Source organism: Camarhynchus parvulus, chromosome 13 (assembly GCF_901933205.1).
Source record: "Camarhynchus parvulus chromosome 13, STF_HiC, whole genome shotgun sequence".
Taxonomy (NCBI): domain Eukaryota; kingdom Metazoa; phylum Chordata; class Aves; order Passeriformes; family Thraupidae; genus Camarhynchus; species Camarhynchus parvulus.
In genome coordinates, this window is record NC_044583.1 from 8,213,561 (window position 1) to 8,225,778 (window position 12,218).

Consider the following 12,218-nt stretch of genomic DNA (forward strand, 5'->3'; position numbering starts at 1 on the left):
GATTTTTCTCATTCATGCACTTTTCATTTATTTACAGATGACCAACAGGATGAGGAAGAAAAATAACCTTTGGGTCCCTGAAAGTCTTAGAGAGAGGATGGATCAAGGGAAAGCAAGAGACACACATGGAGTGAGAGAAAGAGGCCATTTTGTGGCCCTGTGAGTTACAGCAAGGCCACAAGACTCTCTAAAATGAAATACAACTTCTAATGCAGCACAGGAATGTCAGATGGGGAAGCTCTTCACATTATCAAGGTCATTTTCAAACCTCTCCAACACTGCAACACTCCACCAGAGCACAGAGCACCAAAACAGATGTGACAGAGTTTGAGAGGATAAATTCGATTGAGACTTTCTGATGTCACTGAATTCTTGTAATTATGTTACTCAGCTTGCTGTGCAGCCGTGCCCATACCTTGCTGCCAGCCTGTGGCAGCCACAATTCATGGCTTGGGTGAACTTCAGGCAACAAAAAGATCTCTCTAATAGGCAAAAAATAGGGGAAATGCGCAGGATGCACATTTGATGTATCTTTAGTGCTGCAAGCCAAATTCTGACTCATAACAAAGCAGAAATCTGATAAACAAAATTTTCATAAACCAAAGTGTGCCCTTAAGTGTTTAAAGTATTTTTTCCTATATCATTCAATAAAGTAAAGGGAAAAAATATACTTCAATCAGGCATTAAATTTCCTTCCAGGTTCCCCAAAATTTCAAAAGTTGCAAGTAAATTAACTTTGGTTTTAAATTAAAAGCTGGTGAGCCATTACCTGCTCTTGATAAAATCAGGATTCTGGGAAAACTGAAAATGGAGAAGTCAGCCTAGTTTTCAGCTTCACTTGGTGAGCAATTCTGTTCAGATACCAAATTCCTCTGACAAACAGTCATTGTTACACCTTGTGTTTTGTTAAGATAATTGTGTAGTTTATCAATATTATTGCTATTAATTGGTTAATATTTTGTACTTGTCTTACTTTCATTGCCTACTTAAAATTCCCTGAACCAAAACCCACAGAAATAATTCTTGGAATTTAGGTTTAATTTGATGTGACTTTGAGAACCCATTGATCTAAATATGCTCCCAAATAACTGCATGTCAAGCCTTTATAGCTGGGTTAATTACACTTTATGCCTTCTTAATGTATAAGATTTTATGTTTCACTGTATATCTGCTGTGTTGAATTAAATGCATGTGTGGTTCAAACAGGTCCATGGTGACAACTGGGGCTAATCTTAAAGCACTTTAAACACCTTCCAATATTTAAAGGTTGCCTACAGGAGAGCTGAAGAGGGACTTTTGACAAGGGCATGGCAGGACAAGGGGGAACGGCTTCAAACTGACAGAGTGCAGGGCTAGACTGGGTATTTTATGAAGAAATCCCTCCCTGTGAGGGTGGTGAGGCCCTGGCACAGGGTGCCCAGAGCAGCTGTGGCTGCCCCATCCCTGGAAGGGTTCAAAGCCAGGTTGGACAGGGCTTGGAGTGACCTGGGATAGTGCCAGGTGTCCTTGCCCATGGCAGGGGATGGAACTTGATAATCTTTAAGGTCCCTTTCAACCCAAACCATTCTGTGATTATTATCTGAATTGAGTTTTTTAAATGAACAGCTGTAAATCAAGAAAACAGAGATCACTCTCTTTAGAAAAGAATCCTGCTTAAAAGGTAACCAACTTGTTATTGGCCCTTTCCCTGCGTTCAACAGAGTCAGTGGTTGAATCCTGCTTCAGTTTCAGCCACAATGTCTTAACCACACCCAAGTCCTCTGTAGCTCACTACCCTGATTAATGAATAACCCTGCCCATTTCCCTTTTTCTTCAATATCCCAAAGGAACAGGCAACAATACAACTTTCTATCACCCAGATGGAGACAGTGTGGGCCTTTTCTACGGAAGGACTTCAACAAATGCTTACCTTGAATCAAGAATTATTTATAAAGATAAATCAGATAACAGAAATATTTATTGTATCCCACTGTTTAAGTAGCTCTGTGATCCCCAATCCTGTTTAAGTAGTTCTGTGCTCCCCCAATCCTTGCACAGGATGCTGAGATTTGTGTTACAATTGCAAACTCTAATACACTCATTAACATGGAAACAACATGTAGAAAACATAATTCCCAGGCAAAATATTCAGTAAATACCTTCCCCACAGCAAACTAACTCGTATTACCACAGGAGCTTTGGACAGGTTTCCATCTTGTTTCTTTAGGGTTAACCAAAACACATACTCAGGTCTACAGACCTTGGCCAGGCCACCATCTCTCCCTTGCCACCAACAAGAAGCACAACAAAACACAGAAGAAAACAGCAAACTTGACACACCTGTACCAACCTCCTGCTCCACACTGTGGAGCACAGACACCTTGGAAACAAGCCTTCCAAAATGTTTTCATGGCATTAAAGACAAAAAAGGCATCATCTTGGCTGACCATGTCTAGGAAGACAACAGTGCCCTCACAGATATTGCCATGCCTCAAAAGCCAGGACAGAGCAAAGCAAGGACTCACGGAAGGCTGTGTAGAGCTCCTGCAGGGTAAGGTGGCCATCGTTGTTGTAATCATCAAACTGGAGAAGGTCTTCAAGTGTACAACCCAGTAAATCACCCTCCAGGTCCTCCTTCTTCGTCAACTGCAGCAAAGAGAACAGGTAACCTCACATGAAATGCAATGCTACACACTGCTGGCCCGGCTCACCTGGCAGATTTTCCATGAAATGACCTTTTGGGGAGATTAGATAGATAGATAGATAGATAGATAGATAGATAGATAGATAGATAGATAGATAGATAGATAGATAGATAGATAGATAGATAGATAGATAGATAGATAGATAGATAGATAGATAGTCAGTCAGATAAATTATCATATCTATCATTATATATTTGCTTTCTACAGAGATATTTGTATTCCTGCAGCACTTCATGGACCATGGACTGAAGAGCCCCTTCCTTTATCAGCAGCACAGAAATGCATTTCCGTTTTGAAAACGGACTGAAAAATTAATATTCAGCAGGGAAAAAGGAAAGTCTGCTTCTCCTGTCTCCTCTGTAAGTAAGGACAAAATAGTCCCTGATTTTAGGACTAGAATAGGCAACAGTGGACGGTGTACTCAACACTGATGTGCTTTTCCAACCCCTGAGAGTTTGCTTCTTTTGTTTTTTTCAGCATTTCATTTGGGTTCTCTGAATTTATTGTAGAACATGAAGAAAACTGCTGAACTGTTGCATCTTCCAGACAGGAAAGCTTTTTCCTGTAGGCCAGGGATTCTTTTATTTACTATTCTACTCTTGACCCATTATGTTGAAGCAATTTAAAGTAATAATGCTAAAAAAATGACCCTTCACCTAGCAAGTAAAAAATATTCAATAAAAGTGAGATCAACCATAACTTCCAAGATCAATCCTCTAAAGATGGAAATTTCCCTTTGTCTACCCTTTGTATAGAAAATTCATTAACTTTTCATAAGACAGACAAGTTTTACCAGTTCTTTTGATTTAATGTCAGGGGAAAAAAACAGTGGAAAACACTTCAGCTGTGACACACTTAGTAGATTTCTGAATCTGACTTTAAAATACATTAAAGATTTAAATGGAAATAATATTCCAATTACCACCACTGTTAACAGCCTTATATATCCATAGTTGCAAAACTACATGGCAATTTCACTGTCGGGTCCAGAGGGAAAATGTTGGATAGGGTCTACCAGCAGACAGAAGGCAAACCAGCTCTAAATAGAAGGGGATGGGCCATCTGTTGCCATTGTTTTGCTCAAAGCAATCCTGCTGTGGAGAATACACAGATGGGTGCTGAATCATGAAGGACCATCTCCCCTGGAGAGACACTCCTTTGGGGTGAATCCCTCTGCAATGAGCCTCCTAAAGATCCACTTCCAGGTCTTAAAAATCACTTTTTACTGCAGCAGTGCAAGTTACCTGCCTTGAGTTTTTGCTTGCAGACAAAGTTATAGTGCTCAAGAGACTATTTTTCTTTTAAATGAAACAAAGCAAAGGCCCAGCACCAGCTCATCCAGCAGTCAGAGGGAACAAGATCTCACTGCATCACGTTCAGTTCAGCTTCCTCTGCCCATGGGCAATGAAATTCTCATCTTTGGGGGAAATTTAAAGTTGCAGAGAGCTTCAAGATAGAGAGTTAATGCAAATCAATTACAAATCTACCTAAGAAAGAGGTAAGAATAGTTAAGACTGTAACCTGGGTAATTAAAAATTGCTCATTACCTAAAAAAAAGTTCCTTGAAATCTGGGTGGGTAAACTGGTCTTGTAAGAGCACATAAAAATCATCTTGCTAAAGAGAAAAATAAAGAATTGGCATGCTACAAATAAACTGTGAATCCTGCTGCTGTGAGAGCCCAGAGCTGCCCACAGAAGTGTCCCCAGCCTGGCTGGGACACAGCCATGCTGCCACCAAGGGGCCCAAGACCAGAGACACAGCTCAGGATTAAAAGCACTTGTGGCTTATCTAAATTGTGCATTAATAGGCAATATTTTGTCTTTTGAGAGGTGATCCCACTGTCAGCTCAGCCATGCTGGTGGCCAGATTGTGTGGAGAATGGGTGGGTGAGAAGGCTCCTGGCTGAGGCTGAACTTATTCTCGTCCATCAAACTGTAGTGGGCTCCAGATGTTCAGGCACATTTCCTGATTTTGATAACAGTGAGAAGAATTAAAATAAGAGTAGCCAATGTCTGTGTTTGCACTTGTGAGAGAGACCTGGGCTCCAGGCACATCTGCAAACAAAGCCCTGAGGAACTTCGAGGCAGACCTTGCAGCACTGCCTGAGTTCCTTTGCAGTAACAATTGCTTGCAGGCTGCCAAACCTTTATTTCCATGAGAGTTTTAAAATCCTAATAAAATAAGTTTCATGTAAAAAGGGCAAAAAAATTGGACAATAGAACAGACACTTAGATGCCACTGTGTAAAATCTGGCTTTGAATTCAGATAAAAGTGTTTTCTTATAGCTACCGTGTCTCTATGAAAAAATCATTGCCTTCAGAGGAAATATTGCATATATTCATAGCCCTGAGATCTGAGGGAATTTACACTGACACTTTGCATTGTGTGGAAAGGATCAAGCATCCTGTCAACAGCCTGAGGACCAAAATGCAGCACCAACTGTCTTGGAGAGGAGTGAGCCCAGGGAGGAGCAGGCTCGTGCCTGTAACACGCTCTGTGTTCCCTGGGAAGTCAGAGCGCAGATGAGACACTTGAGGGTGAACTCTGAACAACCTGGTCCAGTGGCAGATATCCCTGCCCATGGCAGGGGGTGGAATGAGGTCAGCTTTAAGGTCCCTTCCCACCCAAACTATTCCATAATTCTATGAAGGAACAACTTTGGAAACTGGAATAGGTCCCAGATAGGACTGGTTTCCAAAGGGCTCTTAGAAGGCATTTGCTTCTAATTCTTCTCATGGATGAAATAATGGAATGGAAAGACATTTTACAGGACTGTTCTCCCAGGTCTGCATGTGCAAAGAGCAAGTTGAGGACCCAGAGTACCCAGGCTGAGTGCCCAGGACGGCTGTTTGATTCACTTTACCAAGCAAATGAATTCCAACAGCACAGCATGCCTGAAATTAGAAGTAATAGTTTTTTCAAGCTCTTACTTTTTCTATCAGTTTCTGCTAATCCACATTTCAGCATCTGCCCAGGGATTTTAGGACAATATACCTGCTGACAAACATCCCAACTTTGCTGTCACATTACTCTATGCTAATGCACAGTCCAGAAGGCAGGGAGAAGAACTGAGAGATTGCTGCCTAACTTCCATGCACCTAAAAAATCTAAATTGATTCTCCCCAAGCCAGCTAACGGGAAATACTTCAGAAGATGTCAGTCAGCACAGCAAGGATTATTATCTATTTTGAGGAGGATGGATGGGGCTGGAAAGCTGCCATGTTTTTTGTTTGGAGATGAGCTTCAAATGTTTGAGACAATGCTGGGAGATGCAGACAGAGACTCACTGACTGTGTTAGACTTTCCTCCTGTACTTGCTGCTGACTGGACAGGTACAAATGACCATTCCCACCTGAGTGCTGCTGCGTTACATTCAATTCACACTTCAAATGAAAATCCACTTCATAATTCCATTCTCACTGAACAGTAAACCTACCTGAGCCAGTTCAGAGCTGCTGAGGTGCCCATCACTGTTGAGATCCAAGTGCTTAAAGAGCTCTTCAATGAGGAAGCGTTTCTGGGCTGGCCTGTCCTTGGCCAGGCTGCCGGGCGGGCTCTGCCGCCGAGCCTGCAGGTCCAGCAGGATGCTCTTCAGCCGGCTGTAGTCTGCCATTGTGCACCTGTCCCCTGAGAGATAACACAGCATCACTGCACCATCTGCATTTACCTTGATCTCTTCAAAGGACTGAGGTCCTATACAAGGAAAAAATTAGGTACATATGTCTGTATGTTCAGCTCCACTCAGCTCCGCACTTGAGGAGCTCCTGTGGTCGTTGCCTTTTGTAATAGCTGGCAGATTTTCTAAATCCTGCTGTCAGGGATACTCTCCAGCATGTTACCATCCAGATTTTATAGGGCCTCAGTTATAAACTGCCACACTCGGTTTTGTAACTCCAACAAATATTAAATTGGCTCTGTGCTTTTCTATATGAATAAATTTATCCCATAAAGTAAAAAATAAACCTGGGGAAGCTGATGTTTAGAAAGTTCCGCTAATGTAACTGGTACCTCAGACTGTCACCCTGTGTCAAACATGGGGCTGATCTCAGGGAATCCTCAGAGGCAGCCTGGGCTGGTAGAAAGCCAGAGGAAGGACAGTGAGGAGTGCAGGGCTGTGGGGAGCCCCTGCAGCTGTGGTGTCACTAGTGCCTGCTCTCATCACCCTGCTGCAGGCTGAAATAAACACTGTCCTGTCCCTGACCAGGAAAAAAGGTTATTACCAGGGAAAAGCCCTCAAGCCACTCTCCCTGAAGTGACCCTGGCTTGGCTGAAGAAATCAGATTGAACCCTCCTGACCCTGAAAGCTCAAGCTGTGCCTGCAGCATCCAGCTCTTCCCCTCCTCAAGGAAATGCATCCGCATGCCCAAAGTGGTACAAGATATTATGACCCTTTTCTGCTCATCTGTTGGCTGGCAGACCTCAGCAGAATGAGAAATGGCAGCTGTCCTTCTGTGCAAATCTGTTTTCTTTAGAGCAGAGCACAGTGGCTGGTGCCTTGCAGGAGCCTTGGAGCAGGCCCTGGAGCACCCTCAGGCTCCAGCTGTCCCACACTCTGTGGGTACCAACCACACCCCACCAACAGCATCAGCACCTCCAGCTGTTCCTCTCAGATGTCCTTGTGTCTATAATGTAACTTCCCTATAATGTAAAAGCCTTACTCTCAGAAATACTGGGTTTAAATCAAACCTTTCCTTTATATCCCATCACTGATCCTCTTGGATTAAATCTAAGATTTACTCTTAAATCTAAGAGAAGATGGTCCCACCTCAGTTTAAGGGACAATACCCTTGTAGATCAGCTCCCCAAAGACTCTAAACATTATTCCCCTGAAAAATAACAGAAGACTCTGGCACAGTGACAACTAATGTTCCTGTCCCTTTCTTGCTGAGCTGCAACATTTTGGACCTCTTGGTCCCACTCCAACTGAAACCCAATTAAAATTCCAGGTGGGAGGCACTTCTCTGATAGCAAACCCATCTACTGTCAAGGGTTTTTTTCACCCTTCATATTTTGTGCTCACAACTTCAAAAGCATTGTGACCTGAGAAGGTGACAGAGGACACAGAGCCTGAACATGTGCTCACCAGTCAGGTCAGTGCCCTCCTGCTACACGAACAAGAACTGCAAGACAAGGCTTATTTCCTACCCTGAACTCAGTCCCATCTAGTATGGAGAGCTTCCTGCTGCTCAGGGATATTAAGCAGCTGATAAATTTTTCCTTCCCTGTAAACAACCTCCAAAAAGCACTGGGTTCCACTTGGGATCAGAGTTGTTTTACAGAAAAAACAAGGCTATTCAGCTACTTCTAGTTGTATTTATTATTCTTGACTCTTTATTTCCAACCATGTCATCTGATGGTTTGTGAAGGCAGTATATATTTTTTTCATTCAATCACCAGCTGTTTAAGAGAAAACCTGATTATTGTATCCATTTAATCAAACTATTCTGTTGTATATACTGTTTTAGCTACTGCAATAATATTTTTTCTCCTAGTTGGAATTTTATTTTCAATCAAAAGTTAATCCCAGAAATGTATCTAGGGCTAATGAGGATAGGTGAAGTGATTTAATTTTCTTCCACTTCTGTTTCTGCTTTGTGGTTTCCATTAGTGAGCACCAGCAGTGCTACAGGCAGTGTACATGGTGACACCTGGGTGGGCTGACCCCCCTACCTTGTGCTCCCCACAAGGACAGGCCAAAGCAGTTCTTTACACCTCCAGGTTTGTTTTCAGCAGCTGGGACTTTTTTTTGGTAGATATTTGCAGTTACCTGGGCAAGGCTTTCCCAGCTTTCCTCCCTCAGCACTAACCCAAGTGTCACATCTACATGGGGTTTTTTTCACACTTGCAGGGACGGGGACTCCACCATGATCCTGGGCAGGATGGAGTCAACCCAAAAGAATTTTTCCCTAATCCTCAACCTAAGCCTCTCCTGGTACAACTTGAAACCATTTCATCTCATCCTGTCATTTACTACTTAGCAGTAGAGATCAACCCTCTCTTGGCTACAACTTTCTTTCAAGTAGTTATAGAGAAAGTCCCTCTGCCTCTTTTCTCTGGCTGAACCCCCCAGTTCCCTCAAGTATGGTGTGAGCCAGGGGACAGCGATCTCCTTTCACTGAATTACAACCCTCCTGCATTCTTCCATGCTCAGAAAACAAAGCCACCACAAAACTGCTTTTCTTGAAAAACTACACACTGATCTGGGCTGCCAGCCAGCCCAAGGTAAATGTGCCCATTTACCTTGGGGGTCACAGCCATGCTGCACCTTCCAGGCAAGTGTGATGGGCATTAGGAGTGAAATAAAGGAAAGCACAGAAGGACAGAGCTGGTGACAGCTGCTGGCAGCAATTCCCAAATCCTGCTATAAACTCATAATACGTTTTTCCCCATCTCACTGTTGCTATGTTCAGGGTCATGGATCCAGCAGACCCCCATCCTGCACAGCAGGGTAAGGCCAGTCCATGGTGAACAAAGAAAACCAGCAGTAAGACAATTATGTCTCTTATTTAAAAAATAAGTCCAGTTTCACATGTTGCTAAAATATGCTGCAGGCAGAAAGTCAGAAGGTGCTTCTAGCCCCTGTCAAATCAATACCTTCACTTCCTTCTGGAGAAAATAACAGTCTCCAGCTCTGCTGGAAGTGGATCCCAAGCCTCTCTCCAGAGTGGGGATGTGACAGACTGCATGGGTCTCACACCTTTGCACGTTTTCCCTGACACCCCAGACATCTGAGGGCTGCAGTGACACAGAAGCAGTTGGGCAGAGCCCAGCAGTGCTGAGCTGTTTAGCAGCACACAAGTAAAAGCAATAAAGTTCTGTCCCAGGGTGTGAGATTGATAATTTGTTCCTTTGACTGAACCAAAAGATTGATAGAAAAATGCATTACAACTGTAATATATATATATATTTATGCATATAAATATATAATTTATATACTTATTCTTACTGTAGTGGAAGAACAGAGGGAAAACTTCTCCAGGTCAGTTGATGTACTCTGACCTGAAACTATAACTTTATACTAAGTCTGGCCAAAGCTCAGAAATTATCTGTGCTTGTGGTGTCTGAGCTGATGTGCTGCTGCACAACCCAGACCTAATGCTATTTATTTCAAACAAAATAAGGTGTTTCAGCAACCAGACATGGATGTCCTAGAAAAGACACTGCCTGCTCAGCCAAGTTATGGAGGAGACACATTCAGGCTACTCAAAACATCTGGAAAGTCAATACCAAAGACAGCAAGATTCTCCTGCAGCAAAGATCCTTCCCCTTATTTACTAAGCATTATTATTGCATCTTTTAACCTAAGTTCCTTAGAGACTGCTGACACTGAGCTGGTTTACACATTTTGGAGAGCAAAGCTCTGTATTTCCCCTCCTTCCCTCTCAACTCTCTCCTGCTGTCCTGACATCTGTAATCTTCTTACACTGTGCCAAGCATCTACCAACTTTATCTACTAAATACTGTCTCTTTAAGCTTCTGCCACCTCTGGTTCTGTTCTTCCAGGTATTACAGATCTGACTGTTAGGCAAAAAGAATGTCAGAAAAGCTGTCTGTGTGCCCTCTCACTTATCCCCACTCTCCTCTCTCTCTGCTGACTGCCCCCAGCAGTTTCCTTTGCAACACTAACTCACCATTAGCAGTTTATCTCATCTCAGGCTGCTCTCCTTGGTAGGTCTTGCTAATGGATGTCTCTCAGCTTGGTTTCCTTGTTAGAGCTTCCCAGGGACTTGGATTCTGCTCACAATTGCAAGCTGTATTGGGAGGTTTAGTTTGGATGTCAGGAAAAGGTTGTTCCCCAGAGGGTGTTTGCACACAGGAACAGCTCCCCGGGGAATGGTCACAGCACCAAGCCTGACAGAGCCCCAGGAGCATTTGGACAATGCTCTCAGGCACATGGTGACACTTCTGGGGTTACCCTGTGCAGGGCCAGGAGCCAGACTTGATGATCTTTGTGGGCTCCTTTTAACTCAGGATTTTGTGATTCTGATTTTAGCTGACCACCGCTGCTCTTCAGAGAGGGGTTTTGAAGTGCTCTTTCCCTGTCCGGTTTCTGAACATCAGAAATGCCACCACATGTGTTCCAGGAACCTGTGTGGTACTGCCAGCTGACCCCTGTGTGTACTCAGGCACCATCCCCACCACACAGCTGGGAGCCAACACACAGAGAGATACCCACACAGATTCTGGATGAGCTAAAATTGCTATTCTGCTATGCCCTAAACTGATTCTTCAATTCTAGTCCATTATTTCCCTCTTCGTGCTGGGGAAGATCTCCAATGAAACAAGCCCTTCTTATCAGTTTAGAGCATTTTCAAACCCAGTGAAGCCTGGAACCGTTTGAATTAAAAGAAAAAAAAAAAGAGGGAAAGAAAAACAATAAGACAGGAGAAGAGTAAAAGAAAAATCCAGCATATGAAGGTGTGATTGCTAAAAGGTGGCAAATAACTGTCAAATGCACATGCTCTGCTCCAAGCAATGCTGCTTCTTGCTCTGTTTTGCAGCAGCCACGTAATTCATCCTGTTTAGCACTTCTGCATGCTTTGGCAGATAAAATATTGATCAGCCTGCCAAGGAACACAGAATGCCATTATGTTTTTATGTCAGAACTCAGTAATGATCTACATTTATCAAGAGCATCCTCCCTGTGAAAGGTCAGTGGTGAATGTAGCTAAATTGTGATGACAGATCATTAATCCAGCTCCCTCAATAATTGTCCTCTTTAAAAATTTTACTCCTGGTTTCTGTGAATTGCTGCAGGTTTTTGCACTTGGATCCCACAGCAATCTTCAACCCAGTTCTGAGTAAAAGCAGATAACAGAGGAACAGCAAGGCTGGAGATGAAAGTGTCCTTCAAAGGAATGCAGGGTACAAAATAAAAATAAACTGAGGAAGCGAAGAGCTTCCTTTGATGGGGAAACTAATCTCCCAGTGAAATATTACTGTGCAAGGTGCCTTACAATACAATGATTACTCGAAGTGTCAGTACTTCTTTAAATACCAAAAATGATCTGATAACACCTACAGAGCACCTATCTCTGAGACCTTGGTGTGCAGATCACCTGACAGCAGATGTGAGCCTGAACATACACAGGAGTCTTTAGGGCATTTGAGCCCCACTGGCTCCTGAGCTATTTCTCAGCAAAACTACACGGGCTGCAAGAATGGCAGGAGGCACCTGCAGCTCTTCCTAAAGTCCTTGACAGAAGCTGTGCAGCCATTAGCATCCAGGCTGAGTGTGTGATTACCAAGAAACACACAACAAGGCAAACAAACAGGTTCAAACTTCTTGTGACCCTTCAAAAACTCTCCAGAACTTTCCCCTGAGTGGCATCTCCACACAGCTGCAGCACGGATACATAGTCCATATGCTCTCAGCCCTTGAAAATATGAAACTGTGCTGCCACTCCCAGCACAGGGTTAGACTCGGTGTGTTATCCCTGCAGGTGAGATAGGACATAACAACCCAGCTGCCCACACAGAGCTGCCAGCCCTGTTTGGCTCCTGGATCTCACCATCACCTGCCTGAAATCCAC

The 12,218-nt window shown here is 43.4% G+C and overlaps 1 protein-coding gene across 4 annotated transcripts in view; it reads right to left on the reverse strand.

Annotated features, from left to right (window-relative positions):
* FSTL4 (follistatin like 4) overlaps nucleotides 1–12,218 on the reverse strand; it is a 220,281-nt gene that overhangs the window by 93,325 nt on the left and 114,738 nt on the right. For all 4 annotated transcript variants that reach the window (XM_030957556.1, XM_030957558.1, XM_030957555.1 and 1 more), the window contains exons 5-6: nucleotides 6,122–6,312; nucleotides 2,505–2,625 (exon numbers count right to left, since the gene is read on the reverse strand). In XM_030957556.1, the coding sequence (XP_030813416.1) occupies nucleotides 2,505–2,625; nucleotides 6,122–6,312 (312 nt within the window). The remainder of the gene's footprint in view (nucleotides 1–2,504; nucleotides 2,626–6,121; nucleotides 6,313–12,218) is intronic.